The following is a 24,684-nucleotide window of genomic DNA, read 5'->3' as shown; positions in this document are numbered from 1 at the left end:
TTGGCAAATATCTATGAACACATGAGTACTTTAAAAATAATATAGCTCTTTAAATGTCTTTGAATTAGTCGGATTACTTTTCACATAAAATGCAGAAATAGCCACAAAAATGTTTTAAGTAAACAGGATAAATAATCCATTTGTTATTTCGAGATAGAAAAACATAGTGAAGGGTTGGCATATGATGTTAAATATGGAGGCCAATATATGCTAAAGTTGTACTTCGTAGGGCCCCCACTCATGACAATTTACAACTATTTTATAAGAGAAACTGAAGCACTGGGAGGTTAAAGTAGAAAACTGACCTGTGTCATCTTCAGAGATATAAAGACAGAAATAAATCTTTTAGGTCCCTCACAGTGTTCTTGGGTTTGAAGGTTCAAGAGTCTGATTACCAAAACGGCTTACATTTTTAAGTTAGAGGTTTTTTTTTTTTTAATCAAAGCAATTTTAACAGGACTCTTACCTGCAATCCCAGATTGAAATAGTACTGCAAAACATTTGCATCTAAAATTAAAAATTTAAATTTTAGTGACTAGATGACATAAACAATTAAAACTTACCACTTAAAAGCTCTTCTCTTTCAGTATTAAGGTAGGTACAACAAATGTAGTCTTCCCACATCAACACTACCCTCAATTCTACCTTATAGTAAATGACCATTTACCTACCACTATAGCTAAGATCATTTTCTGAGCCAAGAAGGTTTAATCAACAAATACAGATTTTATTTTTATCCTTAATATTAGACATATGTTACAGGAATACTACTCTGCAAATATTTAGAGAGACTCTAGTAAAGGCATTTTCTTGCTTGTCTCAAGACTAAAATTTTACTTTAATACAAATCTACAAAAGCAATCATGTTGGTCTTCGGAGGTAATACATAGTACAAACTAATGTTCTACAAATGCCAAGATTAGTGATGTCTACTAAGATAACTAGCACTGTTTGAAACAAATCACCTTGTTTTTATTTAACATGACTAACATACCACCACTAGGACTCCAAAAAGAGGAGGCAATGAGCAAGGTAACTCGAAATAAGTTATACCCTAAGGTGATAAAATTTCTCCAGACATAGAACTTTAAAGTATTTTACAAATGAACAAAAAGTAGATGTATGAGAGAAGAGGGAATAGCCTTAGCATTTCAATTATATCTCTATATATTTTATTTATTTATTCATTCATTCATTCATTTATTTATGGCTGTATTGGGTCTTCGTTTCTGTGGGAGGGCTTTCTCTAGTTGCAGCAAGTGGGGGCCACTCTTCATCACGGTGCGCGGGCCTCTCACTATCGTGGCCTCTCTTGTTGCGGAGCACAGGCTCCAGACGTGCAGGCTCAGCAATTGTGGCTCACGGGCCTAGTCGCTCTGTGGCATGTGGGATCCTCCCAGACCAGGGCTCGAACCCGTGTCCCCTGCATTGGCAGGCAGATTCTCAACCACTGCGCCACCAGGGAAGCCCTCTAAATATATTTTTATTGATTGACCTGGGATTCACATATATTCTTATAAATAAGATAATGTAACTTGATTCCACTAACAAACTCTCAGAAAACCCCTCTTTCTTAAGTTGGAGACTCCCAATACATACAAATGTACTTACTGCCACTTTGAAAGAATGAGCTTGTATTTTGACTATTATGTGGGAATACAGTATAAAGCGTAATGCTCAAGCTAAAGAATATGAAAAGATAATAGCAGGAAGTAAATCCACAAATGGCATGGGATTCTACCCCTTGGTATTCACATACATCCACACAAAAAATCCATAGCAGTATTATTCTCAATAGCAAAAATGTGGAAACAACCCAAATGTCCATCAACTAACAGATAATAAAATATGGTATATCTATATAATGGAATGTTATTCAGCCGAAAAAAAGAATGAAATACTGATACATGTTACAACATGGATGAACCTTGAAAACATTATGCCAAATGAAAGAAGCCAGCCTACAAAAGACCACATATTGTATGACTCCATCTACATGAAATGTCCAGAACAGGCAAATCTATAGAGACAGAAAGCAGAATAGTAGTTGCCAGGGCCAGAGAGAATGAGGAGTAACTGCTAATGGGTACAGGGTTTCTTTTTGGGGTGATGAAAATATTTTGGAATTAGACGGTGGTGATGGTTGTACAAATTTGTGAATATACTAAAAAGCACTGAATTATACACTTTACATGGATGACTTGCATGGTATATGAATTATATCTCAAGCTGTTAAAAAAAAGTGGCAGGTAAGGACTATAAGAACTCAAAAACATCACTTTGAAATGCAACTGGGGGGTGGGATCATGAAAATGATAGGATTTAAATAGGAAGTTAGATGGAAGAGTAGAGGGGGAGAGAATTTGAGTAGAATCACCATGACAGCAAAGGCTTAGAAGTAGAAAACCAGGTGCATAGAGTTCTTATAAAAGTAGAAGGAGATAAGGTACAGTTTTGGAAAAATGACCAGCAATTTCTTATAAAACTAAACACACACCTATCTATGCCCATCAATTCCACTCCTAGGTATTTGCCCAAGGGAAATGAAAACACATGTTCACAAAGACTTTTACAAGCATGTTCATAGCAGCTTTATCATAACTGATCCAAACCAGAATAGTCCAGGTGTCCCTCAACAGGAGAATGGACAAACTGTAGAATACCCAGACGATGAAATACTACTCAGCAATAAAAGCAAATAGACTACTGATAATACACAGCAACATGGAAGAATCTCAAAAAATATTACATTGAGTTTAAGAAGCCTTCCATAAAGAGTACATACTGTATTATATTCACATGAAATTCTTAAACAGGTAAAACTAGGGCAGAAAAATATCAGAACAGTGGTTGTCTCTGGGGGGAAGTAGAGATGGGGTAGGGAAAGACTGGGAAGGGGCATGAAGGAACTTTGTGGGATAATGATAATGTTTTATAACTTGATTGGGATTTGGGTTACACAGGTGCATGTACTCATCTGTCAAAACTCAGCAAGTGTACATTTAAGATTTGTTCATTTTATTATATGTAAACTTTACATCAAAAGAAAAAATAAATACCAAACTCTAGTTAATGATATGTATGTTCAAGTTTTTAATGGGGAAGAATGATGTCTACAATTTACTTTGAAATGCACCAAAAAGATGGATTAATTGATGGACAGAGAGATGGATGGAGGAAAAGATGGAGAAATGCATGCTAATGCAAGTATAGTTAACTGTTAACAATAGAATATAGGTGGTGGATATATGGATATTCATCTTAAAATTCAAATTTCATGTATGTCTAAACATTTTCAAAATAAAATGCTGGAAAATACAAAATCAGCATTATGTGCTGAGAAGATCTTGGGCAGGGGTAGGTAGGTGAGGGGAGAGGAGTAAAGGGATCATTGTTCAATGATACATTATTAATAAAATAGAAAACCAAGGAAAAGAGTCAATGTTTTGCATGGCCTAAAGAGAAGAAAGAAGGGAGATGAAGATGAGGAATTTCACTGTAGACAGACTGAGTCTGAATCAAAAGTAAGAAAGCCAAGTGAAAATGTCTAGCAAGTAGGTAGAGGCCAAGGCCAGACAGATTTAGAAATCATCTACATAAAGTTGATAATCAAGTTTTAAGGAAGAGAAAAAGAACAGAATGGAGTTGAAGATCCTGGTGACTACCTTAGGGGTTGAAAAAAACCAAAATAGAATAGAAAAGCAGCTAGAAAAATCAAGGGAATATTACAGCAAAAAAAAAAAAAAAAGTATGAAGAAGCTACAAACAACTTTCGACTACAATTCTCTTTTGAGATACACTGCCAAACTGAGGGGTAACAAAAAACTTCCAATGGAAAGCTACTCCTTAGTTTAATTAAGGAAACAACACATGGCTGAAATCCAAGGCAGATCAGAGCCCCCCCCCCGATTCCTCCCCCAAAAACCTTTTCCAATTCTTCAAAATTCAGTTGGAATCTTAAATATCAAGAATGCAACAATTTCATGCACTTGTGGTAGGCATTAAATAAAAGAAATGGAGAAAATTTTGTTATCAACTCCTGCTTTTCAAGAAAAATAATTGACAGCAGATATCCAGTTGAGAATCTTCTTCAGGGCAGACATGTAGCTACCTTAGAAAAGCAGCGTGAGTCAGCTCAACCATACACTTCTTGATTATGCAGAAGATATTCTCAGCTTTCGGTTCCTTCTTTCCTTAGTCATTTACCTAGCATTATGCTTTCAAGTCAATTTCCATTTGGTCCACCACCCTACCCTCATTGGTCAACCAAAGAGAGATATGCTCTAAAATTTAAAATTAAAAAACCAAAAAAAAAAAACCAGACCTAAATAACCCTCACCCAAGTCTCAAAATCTACTTACCTTGAGGCAGATCACTGCCACGTGGATCACAGGAATAAGGTGGAGGTAGTGATGGTAAGTTTGAAGCCTCTCTCACCTCAAGAGGAGGAGGAGGTGGTGGTGGAGGAGGTGGAGGTGGTAGAGAGGCAGCAGCAGCAGGAATAGGAGCAGCCAGGTATGGACAGGATGCTGAAGCAATCACTAAAAAAGAAACAAAACAAAGTAGCAATGTACAGCTGTAACATCTTATAAGCAGTAGCTCATCCTCTATTTCTTTTGTGTTCCCAATACAGTCAAGCAACTCTGAGTCTTATGGTTTGACTTAAAAACAAAAACTTAGAAGGTAAATTGCACATATTCTTTTAGACATGCCAGTTGAAAAGTAGGAGTTCATTACAGGTTATTTTGAGTTAAGGAAATTACTTGACATTAAAAGGAAAAAAACTGGGAACTACAGAGGCTTGACTACCAAGATTTTGAACATCAGCTAACATGTACATAAATAAATACTACTAAAGCAAAATTTTTACTTAGCTTAATACAAAGGATGTTTTCAGCCATCTGCCAAATCACAAGATGTAGAAGCTAATAAGAGAGACTAAATTGCACAGATTACAGATTTAAGCAATCCTTGAAGGTTTCTACTTGGTAGCATCAGAGGAATATAGAGAACTCTACATCATAACAGTTCCATTTCTAAGGACCTACAGAATCTAAAACAGACAGGCTAGATGAACTATCTTATCCCTTTAACTTTCTATAACTGTTACTATAGTTTAAAAACCACAGTCACTTAGGAGTTCCACAGTTTTTGACATAAGAAATTCAAATATAATTATGTTTAAATATCAATACATTCCTCTATGATGATAAAGGCAGCAATGTGGTTCCAACCTAGTGAAAATAAATTATCTCCACATATACATACTATGTTAGATAAATTTGTTAAATTTTTTGATACAACCCTTCAAGTTTAATTGAACATTTTAGCTGACTTAGAAATTCCAGTACTAAATTTTATCACTGTGTTGCCTGCATTATAATTTTACCCCTGAGAAGTATAGAAAGTTTGGGCTCATTGTTCAATAAAGGTTTAAATTTGGAGTTTAGAACACTTCGTTTAGTACAAGAACAGTCCACACAAGCTGAATTTGTTATTCTGGTAATTTAGCAAGATGAATTTAAGGCCAAGTATTAGAAGTAATCCACATTGCTTTCATTCACCAACAAAAATACTAACAACACATTTATTTATACCCTTTATACAACTACAGGCTAATAGTAATAGGAAATCTAAATCTTAGGGTGATTTAAAACTTGATAACCAACTCTTCTGGGGTGATGAAACTTCTCTTGATTGTGGTGGTAGTTACACAATGCTATGCATTGTTAAAACTCACAGAACAGGGCACCAAAAAATAAATTGTACTGTATCTAAATTAAACAGTAAATTTAAAAAATTTGCTCAAATAACTTTCGAGTTTTGGAGTTTTGTCATGCATGTAGAAATCGCCACTTTTACAGTTTTAGAAGAGGATTTAATTTTTAGAACATCTCCAAATGCTCTAAAGATTCATGGATTTGTTTTCTATAAAATAATGGCTTCAACAAAGCCACACTCTTATTCCTTTTAAACTAGCACTCAAATCACACCATTTTTTTCAAAAACAACTGGAGTAAGTTCAATTAGCTAAAAATAGTAGAATGTGATTATGATTACAAGGTAAAAACCAACTACTAGACATAGAGGTAGCTAAGTAAGTTCTCCTGGGCCTGAGAGAATCAAGGACTGAAGAAATTTGGAGGTTACTTTGAACTTTTTTTTTTTTGATTGATAACTTAAATTACATTAAAATTAAGAATTTCTCTTCATCAAAAGGTACCACAGGAAAAATGAAAATATCAACAAAGTGAGAGAAAATATTTACAATACATATAACTGGTAACATATTAGTATCTAGGACAAACCTCCGGTTTCATTTGGCATGATTAACATATTGGGCGCAATAATTCTTTGTTGTGGAGGCTGTTTTAGCATCATCCCTGGCCTCAACTTATTAGATGCCAGTAGCTCTCCCCTGCCAAGTTGTAGGACCATTGAAAATGTCTGCAGACATTGTCAAATGTTTCCTAAGGGGCAAATTCTCCTCCAGCTGAGAATCACAGATCTAAACTAAGTGAAAAATGAAATAAGTCAGACAAAGACAGATACCCTACATCAGGGGTCCCCAACCGGTCGCGGCCTGTTAGGAACCGGGCTACAGCAGGAGGTGCGCAGCAGGCGAGCGAGCGAAGCTTCATCTGCTGCTCCCCATCGCTCGCGTTACTGCCTGAAGCACCCCCCACCCTCACCCCCGTCTGTGGAAAAACTGTCTTCCATGAAACTGGTCCCCGGTGCCAAAAAGGCTGGGGACCAATGCTCTACATTATCACTTTTATGTGGAATCTAAAAAATAAAACAAATGACTATAAAAAAACAGAAACAGATTCAGATATAGAGAACAAACTAGTGGTTGGTTACCAGTGGGGAGAGTGAAGAGGAGCAAAAAAGGAGTAGGGGATTAAGAGATACAAACTACTATGTATAAAATAAGCAACAAGGATATATTGTACAGCACAGGGAAATATAGCCATTATTTAGTAATTGAACTCAACTTTCTTTTAAAATGCATATTATAATACGTTCCATAAGAAAAAGCTTTTAAAACTTCCAGTTGCTCTAGAGATGCATGAGCATCTAATTTGCAGACTTAACAGGGCTCTATAGGCTTACCAGGTATAGTTCAAGGGATGGACCCAGAACAATGGAATCAAACTTTTCTAAAAGTGAATGGAAACCAACGAAATTCATTCAAAAAGCTTATTTCCTTGTCCATGCAGCTGCAGTCTGCTTCAGGACATTTCAGAAGAGAACATAAATATACATAGTAAGACTCAGCTTCTCTAGAGACCAAAGGGCAGGGCCAGTACTAAAGTGCAGTGAGGTGCAAAATTTAAAGGGCCACCAAATTAAATAAAAAAAAAAAATTCATGAAGAATAAAATACCAAAATTCTAAAAGACAGGATTCAAGCTTGCAGTTGTATGACCCCAAGAGTGCCTGCCTCACTCACCTCACCCTAAGCCTGGCCCACAGTTCCTATCTTTTAAAAAAACTTTGATACTTTGTTTATCATGGATTCTTTTTTTGCATTAGTTTTGTTTTTTTTAATAGTGCATTAAAGTATTATTTATCTTGATCACTGTGGGTTTGTTTTTTTCTTTTGACACTCCCTTAAATTTTGTACCCAGAGCAAGTAAGTCACTAGTTCTGGCCCTGGCAAAAGACTTGGAAACAGTTACCAAAAAACTCAGTTAACAGGATTTAATGCCTATGAAGACAATCATAATAAAAGCAATCATGGCATCTAGTTACCTGGCAGATAGGAAGTGACTTAAAGGAGGATGGGATGGGGCTGCCAGACAGACACATGAATAACAATGAGAAACTTGAGTTTTATCTAGAGGACAGGAACGACAAAGAGCAACTAAAAAGCAGCCATTACCTATTAAGAGTTATAGTTGAGATCCACAAGTGGCTCAACAAAAAGTAAAAGGAAGGCCATATACATTTTTAGAAGCATCTACAAAAAAAACATAAATCTGGCATTTAAAGGGTAAGCTTTCAATGATTCTACATAAATGGGGTATTCCAATGCTTGATTTCACCTGTCACTTGTTTTTTTAAGCTCAGACATCTGCTGGAAGCAGATAGCCAACATGTTCCCCTACAATTAGCACAAAGTAGTAAAACCAGTACCTACATTAACATTTCCAATGAAAAATTTCTGTGGTCATTAATGAACATATATTGCATGTTTTGCTCCAGGCACAGTGGCTAAGTACTTAACTTTTACATTATAAATAAAACAGATACAGAAAACAAATCAAACGAATTATTTTCAGGTGGACACTATCAAGGTTAAGAAAGCAAGCTTTGCCAGCCATTTCAGAAAACTTCCATGCACTCCATCACAATCACCACCCTCTTACCCCCACCATAATCAACCATTATCCTGACTTTCATAGTAATCACTTCTTTGTAGTTTTAAGTGTTTTGTCACCCAAATGTGCATCCCTAGACAGTTTCTTAAAAACTGTATCTTGAACCTCTTTTAATCTATAGGTTCTTTCTCCATCCCTGTCATTTCCTTTCAATTTGTCTTTTGAAGACCCCTTGACCTGTTGAGTTTCCCAGTCTGGATTTTGCTGATTATATACTCATGGTACATTTCAATATGTTCTTGTATTTCCTGCAAATAGGCAGCTAGATCCAGAAGACTAGATCAGACTCAGGATTGATTCCTTTGGCAGTCTATAGGTAATGTCTCACTATCTTTGCCATCTTAGCAGCTATCACTGTTTAATATGCATCCGTTCAGTAACGACTGCAAAATGATTACATTCTGCCACTTCTTTTTCACTGATTAGAATACTAATATATAGAAATATTTCCCCTCATCTACTATTTGGTTACCCCGTAGAATAGTTCGTATAAGAAAGGCAGGATAAATACTTGATTCTTTCACTTTACTGTCCCGTTTTCAAGAACGTAAACTGGTTTCCTAACATCCTCTTAAGAGAACCAATTCTTTTTTCAGTTATGTATTCTTTTCAGATTTTTTTCCATTATATGTTATTATTAGATATTGATTACAGTTCCCTGTGCTATACAGTAAATCCTTGTTTTTTAATCTATTTTATGTATAGTTGTTTATATATATATGTATAGTTGTTAATCCCAAGAGAACCAATTTTTAAAATATCATCAGGAACTTGTAAATATATTTGACGTGTTCCAATATATTGCAATTATCATTGTTGAAGCTCAAACTGTTCCATCTTTGGCCAGTGGGAACTTCTTCAAGATGGCTCCTGAGTCCTTTTGACATGACTCCCAGTACTCGTTGATAGCTTCCTTGCTATCTAGCATGACAAGATGATCCAGGCTAATCTTGAACATTTCCTGCCCAGACCTGGAACCAGAAATTTCTCCATAAAGCTGTTTGTTTCTGTTTAAGTGAGAAGCAGCATTTCAATGTCACAAACTGAGTGCTAAAGATACTCATTGTTTCTAGGCCTTTTCAGTGGACAGAGCTAGGAAATACACAAATTTAAAGATAAAATACCTCAAGTTCATATTGATACTTCCAATTCAAATGTGATACCATAAAAGTTTCTCCTTAGCCTCTTTTAGTACATGTTCATTACCTTTCTTCCACACTAAGATCCCGGTTTGCAAGGACACAGCAGGATAAAACTGGAATATCCCATACTCATTTGTTTTAGCCGACATTATAGTCTCTGAATAACAATCTAAGTATCTAGATAAAAGAACCTGATGTGTTTATTGAAAGCATTAAAAAATGCTTGGCACATGGTCTCTCAATTCTCCCATTTTTAAAAATAGCTATACTGTACCTATATTGTTCAAATATAAGGCTTTACATAGTATATTATCAACTTCTCAGCCCTCATTTTGTGTTAAGTATATGTTTAATACTTACAATCAGGTCTTAAGCTGATGTCTTTTATTGTTTTGGTGGTCTGTAAGTCAAAATCATTCTCCAATACACTCTGTCCCTCCAATACAACTTTCTGTGATGGCAGAAATATTCTTTATCTGTGCTGTCCAATACAGTAGCCACTAGCCACGTGTGGCTTTGAGCACCTGGCATGTGGTTAGTGTGACCGAGCAACTTTAGACTTACTTTACTTAATTGTAATTTAAAGTGTCTTACGTGGCTAGCAATTACCTTACTTGACAGCGTATCTTTAAGTAGATTCTTCAAGAAGGGCTCATGCAAATAATATTCTCTGAATTCTTATACATTACCCTTTAAGCCTGAAAATGTTTGGCTGGATATAAAATCTTCGGTTCACATATCCTTTCATTATCTTAAATGTTACTCCATTTTTTTGTAGCATGAAGCATTGCTGTCAAAGTTTGATGATTATCATTTTATTTCCTTTATACTCCATAGGCTCTTTTTCTTTAAAGTCCAGTTGTTTTACTAGAATATCCTGGTGTTGGTTGCTCTGGCTCAATATTCTGCAGAGCGCTGTTTCAGTATGTAAAGTTTTTTAATTTCAGGAAAATTTTCTGAATTATAGTTTTTAGTATTTATTCTTTTCCCTTACTTTGGTTTTCTTCTTCAGGAACTTCTATCAGTGTTGGATATCCTTTGCCTAACTTCAGTATGTCACTTTTGAATCTTTCTCTTCGTTTTTTTCATTTTAGATTTCCCCCCTTTCTTACATCTTTCTCTTAAAGCATTATCTGTTGTACATACTTGGTCATGTTCTTTATAGTTTTGTCTTCATTACCAAAATGACTTTCTTCCATTTCTAATGCTTTCCTGAGTTCTGTCACCTCATCTGAGTTTTTCTAATCCTGATTTGTTATTTTTTAACATTTTGTGTTATTAATGTCTTTACCTCATTTTGAAATAGTTGTTGGTTTAGTTTAAGTTCTGTTTAGTGTGCACATTCTAACATGCTTCTACTGTCTAACAGGGATATTATTCTGTTCTCCTCTTCAAACACCTTTGTATGCAACCTTAGTGCTTTTCTTTCATTTTTTTTTAACATCTTTATTGGAGTATAATTGCTTTACAATGGTGTGTTAGTTTCTGCTTTACAACAAAGTGAATCAGCTATACATATACATTCATTTTTATGTGAAATTATTTTTCATGAACTCTAGAATGAGATGGAATACAAGAAAGCTTTTCTAACTTCTTAGGGATCTCTATTGTTTTTGTAGTGTTTAAAAACATGACTGCTTTCTAGGATTCCTTGGCTCTGTTCTCTCAGCTTTAGCCTGGACCTGCTCTTTCCCTATCCTCATCAATTTTGATTCCACTCCCAGCAGTTTCCCCCGCAGTGAGGAATATTATCCTAAAAGGTAGCCCTGCCAGGTCAGTTTTCAGAGTTCTTAGGGACGAAACTGTTCCAAGCCCTTTAGTCCCTTTACCATGTACCCAAAGCACTCACCTAGTATTGGAGAGGTCAAATCCCTTCCCAGTCTTAGCTGTTCCTTCCAAATTGGCTGCCCCACTGTCCAGTGAATTCTTATTAGCTCTTTAGGGGTTCTTCTGTTCTCAGGTCCATCAGACAACATCCCCGATGCTTCCGTCTTATTGCTCCCACACTGACCCTGACAGCATGCAGGTCTTGTGACTGAAGGTTTGTCCCTACCTGCTTAAATTTTGGGGTTCATGGGGAGACCCTGTCACCTAGTTTTGTTGTTAAACATTGTCCCATGGGTTTTGGTTTTGCTATTTCCATTTTTTTTTAATTAATTAATTTATTTATTTATTTTTGGCTGTGTTGGGTCTTCGTTTCTGTGTGAGGACTTTCTCCAGTTGCAGCGAGCGGGGGCCACTCTTCATCGCGGCGCGCGGGCCTCTCACTATCGCGGCCTCTCTTGTTGCGGAGCACAGGCTCCAGACACGCAGGCTCAGCAGCTGTGGCTCACGGGCCCAGCTGCTCCGCGGCATGTGGGATCTTCCCAGACCAGGGCTCGAACCCGTGTCCCCTGCATTGGCAGGCAGATTCTCAACCACTGCGCCACCAGGGAAACCCCAACTATTTCCATTTTTATGTGGGGATGCAGACTGAAAAGCTATGCTGTTGTTGCCACCACTTTCCCAGAATTCTGCTGAAAATTTTAAATTATATTAACTCAGTGGAATTTCACAACCACTTCATAAATTGGTACTATCAGTACCTCCAAGCTCACAGATAAGAAAGGTTCAATAATTTGTCCAAAATTACATAGCTAGTAAGTTGTAAAACCAAGATTCTAACCTGGATCTCTTAAATTCTAGAGCCAAACTTTTCAGGAATTAATTCTGTGAAATGTGAAATACCTTTACCTTAATTTCTGTATAATAGAACTTAACTTGAAGTTTAAGAAACTAGTACAAGTCCTCTAAATTTTCAATGGGGTTAGCAAAACAATAGCTATGAAATCATATCAAAGCCAAATTTTCAAGAAAAAAAATTGAAATTTAATACTGGAGATTAAAGTAATCTTATCTAATCACTAGAATTGTTGTATGGGCGTGTTCATGAATAGAAAAAGAGGCTTCCAAAGTAAGGAACCACTAATAACCTACCTGGCCTGCCTTGTGTAGGCGGAGATACAAATAGAGGCTGTATAGCATTCTGTGAGGAAATTGAAATGGTACTACTAGCTTGATTAGCTGCTGCACAGTTAGGTAAGACTGGGGCTGGAACAATATTTGCACAGGAAGCTGCAACTGCTGCAGAATTTACCATCACCACCTGTAAGTGTGGAAGAAAGTTTAGAACTCTAAGTTTGGTTTCACAAACAATATTAGTTTCTTATCTGATCCTAAACTTCAGGAAATAGTATTCTAATAACTAAAACACCAAGAAGCCAATATTTATGTAAACCTAATATAGGAAGGTTATTTCTTTTCGAAGACCCCAGATGACTTTGAGAGCTTTACTTTTTTATTTTAATATTTTTCTGGAAAGGTAATACATTAATATGATTCAAAAACCAAGTATAAAATTGTATACAATGAAAAGTTTCCTCCAACCCCTGTCCTCCATCTGCCTAGTTCCTCTCTCCACAAACAAGTAACCTCTGGGTTTCCTGAATATTATCCAGAAATTTATAGTGCGTATTTATTTTTACATGCATATATATTTCCCCACACACACTTTAAAAAAAAACAGAAAATGTTCTTTGCTTTTTCTCTTTTTTTTAACTTCATGAGACTGCAATTTGTTTTTCTGATTAGGCCACAGCACCCAATACAGGGCTGTGCACAGAAAGATGTTCAATAAATGGTAACAGATTCTTCTTCATGAACACCCTGTCCTCACTGTAGTCTCCGTTTTCTTATTACCCACTGCAATGTGGCTGCTACCCTCTCTGGTTCTCAGAAACTGTATTCAAAGTCACAGTGGTCTCCATGGCAACAAATCATAGTAGACTCTTGTTAGTCCTTATGTTGCTTGACAGCTTGGCAGCAACTGACACTTGACTATTCCTTGAAACATTCTCTTCCTGGGGCTTCCATAATAATACACTCTCTCCTGCTTTTCCTCCCTCCTTGGCTATTCCTTCTCTACCCATTTTCTAAATGGTGATGCACAGGCTCTGTTCTAGATGCTCTTCTCAATCTCTTCCTTTTTCCAGGATGACCTTATTTACTCCTACGGTTTCAGCTACCTTTCTGATGCCAGCTTCCCATTCTATAAGAAAGCTTTACATTTTAAGTTCCAGGAAATGGCAGACTTGACAGGTAATTTATATTAACTCACTCATTATATAAGAGGCTCAGAGTAGACTGAGTAGTCCGATGCCAGCACACAGAACAGTGTCTGGAACACAGTAGATGCTCCATCAATTTGTTAATAAATTTACTAATTATTGTGCCAGGCACCAGGAAGTATAATAACACTTAACATAAGAATATAAGCAGCTTCTTTGAAGTATGATGAAGGGCAAAGAGAACAAAAAGAAAAAATTCATTTTCTTCTGTTTAGGCCACTGCAACTGACTGCAAAATAAAACTATAAAGATTACCTTCTGGGGGTAGTTGTATGAGGTAACTGCGTCATGAGGTGACATAGAACATCGTCTTCTATCCTCAAGAGACTTTATTGAATACAGAAGTACAAATAAGGGGAAATCAAGAAATTAAACAATACATCAATAAAAGATCTGCTTTGTTTCAACATCTCCTAAAGATAAGTGAAAGTGATCTGTCCTAAAAGTATTCAAATTTGGAGGTGACTACTATGATAATGCTCCAAAAGGTATCACTCTAGTGCCTGACTTAGGTGACTGTTCTATTTCCTATCTACAGAAATCCTGATCATATCCAACTCTAGTCCCAATGTAGATACTAAAATGTAATGGAGAATTGTAATTTAAACACTTTCTCAGTGTCCTCTCTTGCCTTAAAAACCTCAAAATCAGTAGGGCCAGCAACAGTGTTGCTAAAAGAAAGCATTCCATCTAAAGGAACAGCTTGGGACAAGGGTGGATAACTGGTTGGTCAGCTGCACCCTACCTAAGCAGGATGTAGTATAATCCAAACACCATTTCCCTTTGGCTCAAGACCTTGTCTTTGTGAAAGTAACAATGATTTTAAAAGGCTCAGAATTATGCATGACACACCGTCATGACAGAAAAATAAACTAGCAGCAGAAGCTGGTAATAAGGACACAGAGGAAATCAGGGGAAGTATCACAGGAAACAAGAGGAACCACATTGGGACAAAGACAAGCCCAACTTAACATGGACCTAAGAGTGCATGTTTCGAAAGTCTGTGTTCAAGTACAGCCCAAGTACCGGCCAAAAAGCAAACTTCAGCCCTGGCTCAGAAGGCCCAGTGTGAATTCTAAACAATTCTAGACAAGGATTTAGGTGAGAGTTGGGCGTGGAATTAAGAAGAAAAAATGTTCATGGTTTCTTAGAAGGTTCTGTGCCTGGAAATCTTTAAGTCCTGCATTGGTCTTCTCCCCTCAGAATGCTGTGAAAAAATTACTTAGAAAAATTACTTAGAAACTTGGTGACTGGGGAGTGGGAGTGGAGCACGTCATGAAGAGACTGAAACCTACTGGGGATGTATGATGAAGTAAGTTCAGAAAAAGGAACACGTGACAAGTGAAATTAAAGGGACAGAAAGAAAGTGTCTACTCTTGTCATTCCTGAAGGTGAGATTTTTACTTGCTTTTTCAACTTGGGTGGCTATTTCAAGAAATGGTGTAAAAAGCATGTGATATGAGAATAGTAATGACAGAGTGAGAGGAAAAACTATTTCTCTAGCAGGGGCAAAGGAAGGGAAGGAGAAATAATGGGAAGAGAATTATATATCACAGTTTTCATCACCTTCCTAAGATGTATTGCCTAAACAGTAAAAACAAAAATTCAGTACATGAAGCTATCAAAGTTAAGATTAATCACAGAGAATAGAGGGTAGTCATTCAACTTCCTCACAAATATTCCCGCTCTCCTCCTAGGTACATGGGTAGGTTGCTCTTCCTGGCCTCATCTAATTAGGTATGGGCACGTGACTTGTTTGGACAATGAAATATGAGAAATATTGAGAGCCAGTGTTCTATTTCCCTATCTTCAGCTCTGCCAAGGTTGACTGTGAAAGTACATGTCCATCAGCCTGGGTTCCTGAGTGACTCTGATGAACAAAGGCCTGCTACCAACCTGCACTGGACCTCTAACATTAGCGAGAACAACTGTGTTAAGCCGCTGAGATTTTGGTGGACTGTTGCTGCAGTGTAACCTAGCTTGACCAAAACAGTAATTGGTAACTAAAATTAGGGTGCTGCTGTTAACAAAAACCTAACTTGAGAAGGAGATTATGAATTTGTAGCTCTTAAGGGAAGAGGTTTGGAAAACAGAATGTTAGTTTTGTGTTTTGATTACTGCTGGCAGAGTTTAGCAAGGTATTTTAAAGACAGATGTGTACAGAAAAGTAGTTTGTAGGCAGGAATGAAAGGGAACAGAGTCCTTGAATACTAGGACTTGTAGGGTTTGGAGAGGCAACTGCTTCAACTCAAAACTCTAAAAGATAAAATTGATAAATGCTTTGAACAACAAAGAGAAGTTAAAACTCGGCCTTGAAGGAAGACTCAAATCATTGTTAAAATATGATTGCATTAAAGTATCTCAAAGCAAGAGTACCATTGAGGATATAACACCCAATGAATCCTTGCACTTGGACAAAATGGCTCATGGAAAAGTATTCAAAGGTATGGCTTTCATCAATGCCTGATAAGCTGAAGGTATTTGCAATCAAGTAGAGAGACAGGGATAAGAGTGCAAAGAATTATAGCAAATCTAAGTAGTATGTTTATAAAAAAGAATTGTCAGTATGGCTATTGGCACATAAAACTAATAGGAATCAGAGAAGCTGCACAATAAATTACTCACATAGCCAAAGAAACCATGAGCAGAACTGAAACTATCCAACTGAGATAAAACCACCCTTGGGCCCTCAATTTTCTATGAGTAAGAAGCAGGCTGAGAAAGCTGCTCAGCTGCCAAGATGGATTATTCTCCAATGCCTACTTCAAATATGGCCAAGGAAGGAAGGGCCTTGGAGTAATCAAGAGCCCCAGAAAACAATGAACCAGGGAGCCTCTCCAGGGAACAGTCCCCATGCCTAGGTTGGGGGCCCTCAAAATGTCTGTCCAGCATGATGTCAGAATTGCTATGGGCCAGTAACCGTTTCTCCCATTTTCCCTGCATCTGAATGGGGAGTTCTACTGCAATTTTTCAGTCCCTGCTCTACCACGGGAAATTGGGTATGTAGGGGGTATATAACTTTGTATATTCGGTTTAGGCCTCCAGATCAAGAGGAACCACATCTGGACCCAATACAGAGTACTACACATTTCCCAGGAACCTTGGGCTCTGAGTTTAATCACACTGAAGGGGATTTTGGGGTTGCCTCTCTTGAGGTGGAAGGAAGTATTTTGCCTGTGGGAGTTTCCACTGAATGTTGTAATCCTTAGTGCTGTTAAAGTATTTCCAACTTTTTGACTTCTAGGCACAGAGAAGTTAAGAGTCTTCAAGAGAAACATGCTCTGGCCGATGAAAAAGAAATGGAAAAGAAAGTGATATGTGTCACCTCCAGGTAGAAGCTGTAAGAGCCAGGGCACCATTCACTACCTTTTGTTTCCTGCCTTAGCAATCATGGATGGAGCTTCCATCAGCCTAAGTCCCTAAGCAGAGGCCTCCTGCAGACCTCCACTACACATGTAGCATAACCAAGAAGTAAACTTTTGTTATATTAAGTACCTCAGATTTATGGCCCATTCTTACTGTTAGAAAGATCATGATAAAATCCTCTAAAAAAATCATCATCGCCAATGTTCAAATTTCCTCTTGTATCAACACATATTAAGAACATCTCTAGGGTAATTTCTAGAAAGGGGTGTGATCTTGGATGAGTTACTTAATTTCTGGGTCTCAATTTCTTCATCTACAAAATGGGAATGATACCCTAATACCTCATAGGATTGTTCTGATTTAAATACATTTATATGTATAGCACTCAGAACAGTGTTCTAGTACACAGGAGCTATATGTGTTTGTCATTATTATTAAATACCTACCAAGTTTGCTGTAGATTCAGTTGTGCTATAAACACCTGAAGTTTCATAGCCTTGTTCTAGAGGATATAGCCAAAGTAAAAATAATGAGCATTATTTTATAATAAAGTTTGAAATTTTATAAATAATGAATATCAGATTTTACCTAGATCTCACTGACCTGAAGGATAAATATATTCTTCATGATATCCTCCTAGAAAAAAAAGACAGAAAAAGTGTGTTTATGTAGGATTTCTTGCTCAGCAGAGCCAGATGGCCAGCACTTGCTTCTTCTCAAGTTTTATGGATATATGTTCAAAACTAAAATGTATACATCCTTGAAACAAGTGATCGAGCTTTCATACTACTCAACAGATATTAAAGCCAGAGACTGGCTGTAAACAGTACAAATTTCTCCTTTGAAAATTCCCTTAGTTCTTAGAGTTCAGACAGACGTGAAAAACCCACTTGTGTCCAATTCTGGCGGTAGAGTATGGTGATTAACCTCACTGGCTCTGGAGTTAGGACTGTCTAGATTTGAATCCTAATTAACTATATCACTTTAGGCACGTTATTTAATCTTTGTGTCTTAATTTCTTCACTGTAAAACAGGGTTAACAGTACCTAGCTCATAGTGGGGTGAAAAGAACACAGCATGATGCTTGGCATATAGTAAATGGTGATTATAAAGTAATCTGAGTATAATAACCAATAGTTTGCTTAGGTGAATGTTAAAGGAATATGGCATGCTTCATCTGCTTTTCAGCCTGATTCAGGTAAATAATACATTTAGAATCAGTTTGTTCTCAGGAGATGGCTTACAGGACTGAAGTACTTTGCTCTAAGACTGCTACACCATTTAAATTCAGAGAACGTCAATCTTCAATTGGACAGTTTTCCAGCAAATAACACCCCAAAGGTCAAAACTGTATTGATTCTTAAACATGTCACTTATCCAACACACATGCAGGTAACCCCTCCAGACAACAGGATCTAAGGTGAGAACGAATATTTGGTTACTCTGAATATGCCACCATAGGTGAACAGTACATCTGAAGATACCCACTGTGCTAAAAGGAAAAGCAAAAGGGTCATCCTGAGTAAAAGAGCAGAGAGTACGCATACTCAGGCACATGCATGCACACTAAATTATTAGAAATATCTATTTTCTCCAACATAAGTAGCAGAAAGAAGAATATCACAAGAAAATACGTTGACCAGTAAGTCAAATCATTCAGACTGCCTCACACCTCCTTAATCCACCCAATTCCTCCAGAATTGTTTCAGTAGGCATATTTCATTTTACAGAAAAATGGTAAAAAAAAATAAGCACACTCAATGATGAGAGGCACTCTAACAACTATAAAGGTCATGTATACATGCTTTGGAGTCAGATAAACTCAAATTCAAAATTGATCTCTGCCAGTCACAAAGGACCGCATATTGCATGATTCCTTTTATATGAAATGTCCAGAATAGGCAAAATCCATTAAGACAGAAAGCAGATTGATGGTTGCCTACCACTAGGGGCAGCGGGAGGGTATGCTGGGGGGATAATGAGGAATGATGGCTAATGGGTACAGGGTTTCTTTTTCTAAAATTGATTGTGGTGATGTATGCAACTTTGTGACTATACTAAAAACCACTGAATTGCACTTTAAACACTGAATTGTACACGTGAGGTTAACTGTATAGTATGTAAATTATATCTAAATAAAGCTGTTATAAAAAGGATTAAATCTCTGCCACTTACCAAAGGTATGACTTTGGCCATGTCATTTACCCTTTGAACCTCAATTTCCTCATATAAAAAATAAAGAAGGGCTTCCCTGGTGGGAAGAACTGGTTAAGAATCCACCTGCCAATGCAGGGGCCAGGGGTTCGAGCCCTGGTCCGGGAAGATCCCACATGCCGCGGAGCAACTAAGCCCATGCGCCACAACTACTGAGCCTGCACTCTAGAGCCCGCGCACCTAGGGCCCATGCTCCACAACAAGAGAAGCCACCGCAATGAGAAGCCCATGCACTATAACGAAGAGTAGCCCCAGCTCACCGCAACTAGAGAAAGCCCACGCGCAGCAACAAAGACCCAATGCAGCCAAAAATAAATAAAAATAAAATAAATTTATTTAAAAAATTTTAATAAAAAAATAATAAATAAAATAAAGATACCACATTCCTGCAGCTCTACCCACCACCAGAGCCTCCCATCAAGCCTCTTAGATAGCCTCAACCACCAGAGGGCAGACAGCAGAAGCAAGAAAAACTACAATCCTGCCTGTGGACCAAAAACCACAGTTACAGAAAGATAGAGAAGATGAAAAGGCAGAGGGCTATGTACCAGATGAAGGAACAAGAAAAAACCCCAGAAAAACAACTAAATGAAGTGGAGATAGGCAACCTTCCAGAAAAAGAATTCAGAATAATGATAGTGAAGATGATCCAGGACCTCAGAATAAGAATAGAGGCAAAAAAAAAAAAAAAAAAAAAAAAAAGAATAGAGGCAAAGATTGAGAAGATGCAAGAAATCATTAACAAAGACCTAGAAGAATTAAAGAACAAACAAACAGAGATGACCAATACAATAACTGAAATGAAAACTACACTAGAAGGAATCAATAGCAGAATAACTGAGGCAGAAGAACGGATAAGTGACCTGGAACACAGAATGGTGGAATTCACTGCTGCGGAACAGACTAAAGAAAAAAGAATGAAAAGAAATGAAGACAGCCTAAGAGTCCTCTGGGACAACATTAAATGCAACAACATTCGCATTATAGGGGTCCCAGAAGGTGAAGAGAGAGAGAAAGGACCAGAGAAAATATTTGAAGAGATTATAGTGGAAAACTTCCCTAACATGGGAAAGGAAATAGCCACCCAAGTCCAGGAAGTGCAGAGAGTCCCATACAGGATAAACCCAAGGAGAAACACGCTGAGACACACAGTAATCAAAGTGGCAAAAATTAAAGACAAAGAAAAATTATTGAAAGCAGCAAGGGAAAAACGACAAATAACATACAAGGAAACTCCCATAAGGTTAACAGCTGATTTCTCAGCAGAAACTCTGCAAGCCAGAAGGGAGTGGCATGATATACTTAAAGTGATGAAAGGGAAGAACCTACAACCAAGATTACTCTACCCGGCAAGGATCTCATTTAGATTCGATGGAGAAATCAAAAGCTTTACAGACAAGCAAAAGCTAAGAGAATTCAGCACCACCAAACCAGCTCTACAACAAATGCTAAAGGAACTTCTCTAAGTGGGAAACACAAGAGAAGAAAAGGACCTACAAAAACAAACCCAAAACAATTAAGAAAATGGTCATAGGAACATACATATCAATAATTACCTTAAACGTGAATGGATTAAATGCCCCAACCAAAAGACACAGACTGGCTGAATGGATACAAAAACAAGACCCATATATATATGCTGTCTACAAGAGACCCACTTTAGACCTAGGGACACATACAGACTGAAAGTGAGGGGATGGAAAAAGATATTCCATGCAAATGGAAATCAAAAGAAAGCTGGAGTAGCTATACTCATATCAGATAAAATAGACTTTAAAATAAAGAATGTTACAAAAGACAAGGAAGGACACTACATAATGATCCAGGGATCAATCCAAGAAGAAGATATAACAATTATAAATATATATGCACCCAACATAGGAGCACCTCAATACATAAGGCAACTGCTAACAGCTCTAAAAGAGGAAATCGACAGTAACACAATAATAGTGGGGGACTTTAACACCTCACTTACACCAATGGACAGATCATCCAAAATGAAAATAAATAAGGAAACAGAAGCTTTAAATGATACAATAGACCAGATAGATTTAATTGATATATATAGGACATTCCATCCAAAAACAGCAGATTACACGTTCTTCTCAAGTGTGCACGGAACATTCTCCAGGATAGATCACATCTTGGGTCACAAATCAAGCCTCAGTAAATTTAAGAAAATTGAAATCATATCAAGCATCTTTTCTGACCACAATGCTATGAGATTAGAAATGAATTACAGGGAAAAAAACGTAAAAAAGACAAACACATGGAGGCTAAACAAGACGTTACTAAATAACCAAGAGATCACTGAAGAAATCAAAGAGGAAATAAAAAAATACCTAGAGACAAATGACAATGAAAACACGACGACCCAAAACCTATGGGATGCAGCAAAAGCAGTTCTAAGAGGGAAGTTTATAGCTATACAAGCCTACCTAAAGAAACAAGAAAAATCTCAAGTAAACAATCTAACCTTACACCTAAAGAAACTAGAGAAAGAAGAACAAACAAAACCCAAAGTTAGCAGAAGGAAAGAAATCATAAAGATCAGAGCAGAAATAAATGAAATAGAAACAAAGAAAACAATAGCAAAGATCAATAAAACTAAAAGTTGGGAAAAAAAAAAAAGATACCACATTCCTCAGAGCGATAAAGTATTATATTAAATTGTAAATATAATTGCTTAGTACAGTACATGACCATTAGAACTCAATGAATAGTAATGTTTATAGATCAAGTAGATTTCTTTGGGCAACGAAATTATTTCATAGCAGTCTCATAAAATAAGAGTCACATGAAAAGCCTAAAATAGTTATACAAATGGTGAGGACAACATGAATAGTTCCTCACTAATAAAGAATAGATATTTTCCATACTGAAATCTCACCAAATCAAAACTCACTGAAGACCTATGCAGAGAGCTGAAAGTTTTAACAATGTAGTGGCCTACAGAAATAGAAGTCTGTCTTTCTGAAAAATACCAAGACATCTTCAAAAACCTAGCAAGCTCTGATACAAGAACTGATAACTCTTTCAAAATGAGTTGCCAGAACAGAGTGAGACTCCCCCCCCACAAACCAAAACTTTAGCCCTGTTGTGCTAATACCACAAGAATCATCTTTTAAAAAAATACTTAACTGGAACTGACTCACCATTGTCACTCTGGCTATCACCTTCCTCTGAATTCAAAGTCTGTCTGCCTGAGCTATGTCCTCGACTTGCAACATAGTATCTCGAAGCAGCAGGAACCATTGTAGAGGGCCCTCCATGATTCTGTACCAAAGAGATACACACATACACATGCAGTTCTCCCTATATAGTCAGAGGAAAAGCTATAAATATTTTAAATTTACTTTAGAATCAAAAATATGTGAGGAAATAACGATCAAGAAAACAGAAAATTTTAACCCATACTTATATAGGCAAGATTATTTGTCCACCTCTACTCTTCCTCTATAAGAACAGGTTAAAAAAAACATTCTCTCCAATTTTTAAAAGCTCTAAGATGAAAACTCATGTTTTCCAGGAGGGGCTTTATTTGGTCATTTGTAAAACAGCTAAAATGTATCCATATTACCTTCACTTAAAAAAGTACAATAAAAAAGTAAATAGCTTTTTGAGTAAAATTTTGACCTACTTACAGGTAAAGTTGGATAAGCAGTCTCATCCCCTTCTTCAACTTCATAATAAGTAATGGTTTCTTCCAAGCCCCTGGGCATCTGTCCATTCTCTGGAACAAAGCTAAACTGGCACTCCTTATTCATACAATGCATCTGGCGGTGACTACGTCTAAAGGAACTTAAGTAGTTTGTAGAATGAGAAGGGGAAAAAAAGATAAAATATGGTAGTAACTTGTTTCTAATTTCTAAATAACAGTTCAAACATCTCCATGTTGACACTTTAAAAAAAATTTAGTCCATATATTTACTGCACAGCAACAAAGTCAGACTCACTCATTTTCTCTAACTTTCAACACTTAAAATTCACTTACCGAGATCTATAGAAGTTATCATAGCTCTGGCAGCACCTTTTACCCGGGCCAGGGTAAAAACCAACTTTAGGGCCTGCCATGTTGTGCCTGTTTATAAAGCGAGGTGAATCCCTAAGAATAAAGGGGGAAAAAAACCAGAACTCTTTATTTACTAGTGCTTGAGTAGTCAGTCTTCATAGTTAAATTAACATATCCTTCTAAAAATGACCAAATAGAAAGAGCTTTGCTTTCCTCACTACTGACATTAGGCCTATTCATTTTTTTAAAATTGCAGTATAGTTGCTTTACAATGTTGTGTTAATTTCTGCTGTACAGCAAAGTGATTCAGTTATACATATACATATATTCTTTTTTTATGTTCTTTCCCAGTATGGTTTGGCCTATTCATTATTGACACAGTGCCATATACATGGCACTCAGCTTGATGGCATTCTATCTTCTAGGATTTCTTCAACTGCTCCATCATATTTTCCTAGACTATGAGAATGCAAATCTTCAATAAATTTGACAAGAATTTAAGTATACATCAGTTCCATCCTCTACGCTCCCTTCAGGCAGAGATTATAAAAGAAATCTAAACTATTAAGATATTTCTAAATTCTACTGTAATTCTGCCCAGGAATTATTTCCAATGTCTAAACAGAGATGTACATTATCTTCAAAGTCAGTTAAGACCTACCTGGGCATCCCATATCCCTGACCTTGTCCCGGAGATGAATGTTCAGGATGAAAATGTTCATTAGACATAACACCGTCAGCTGTCTGTGAGTAGTGCATTGGAGAGTCATGCTCATAATGCATACTGTGCTGAAGCCTGGGTGGGAAGAAGGGGTCTCCCCTGCTGTAAGCCATAGTCATGTAAACCTCTTTCTCTCTAATTTTCTTGAACATCTTCCTCCGTTGCTTCATGTCCATCTCTGACATAGCTTTCAAGCAAACAAAGAAGTAATAAGCAATAAGCTTCAAAACCAAAGCAAAAGGTCCAGTGTCTCCCACAAATGTCTAAGACTCTCAGATGTTTTACTTAGGAAAACCATATGAATACAGGGAAGGAACTTCTGTATTTTCAAAGGATGTACTAGGTCTTTCATTTGGAAGGGCAAAACCAGCAAGTAACTTCTGTATCAATGGACATCTCAGCACTACCTTTAGTATAGGCAACTTTGGTCATCAAAACATAGAGTCAGTCATCCAGTCATCTATGTTACTGTTATCCAAAAAATTATGTCTATTAATAGACATATTAATATGGTTGCTTCCAGCTTCTCTGGCTGCTTCCATGAGGTGTTTTCCTAGTTCTTTGAGAAATCTTTTCCCTTCAAGTTTTAGAATTTAAAATCCACTCCACCTTAAGCTTAAACAAAGTCACCTAAACAGTAGTTCTCAGCCAGGGACAATCGTGCCCCTCCCCTTCTTGAG

General features: G+C 37.0%; 1 protein-coding gene across 1 annotated transcript in view; it reads right to left on the bottom strand.

Moving 5' to 3' along the window:
- The window catches only part of ALG13 (ALG13 UDP-N-acetylglucosaminyltransferase subunit), a 67,984-nt gene that overhangs the window by 5,070 nt on the left and 38,230 nt on the right, over positions 1–24,684 (bottom strand). Inside the window, 10 exon segments of the mRNA XM_082377052.1 lie at positions 467–507; positions 4,362–4,541; positions 12,502–12,670; positions 13,947–14,018; positions 17,504–17,559; positions 17,661–17,693; positions 22,427–22,547; positions 22,916–23,072; positions 23,266–23,376; positions 23,945–24,191. Coding sequence (XP_082233178.1) covers positions 467–507; positions 4,362–4,541; positions 12,502–12,670; positions 13,947–14,018; positions 17,504–17,559; positions 17,661–17,693; positions 22,427–22,547; positions 22,916–23,072; positions 23,266–23,376; positions 23,945–24,191 — 1,187 coding nt within the window.

Source organism: Balaenoptera borealis (assembly GCF_965194805.1).
Source record: "Balaenoptera borealis genome assembly, chromosome: X".
NCBI lineage: Eukaryota > Metazoa > Chordata > Mammalia > Artiodactyla > Balaenopteridae > Balaenoptera > Balaenoptera borealis.
This window is presented reverse-complemented; position numbering and strand designations above follow the sequence as displayed.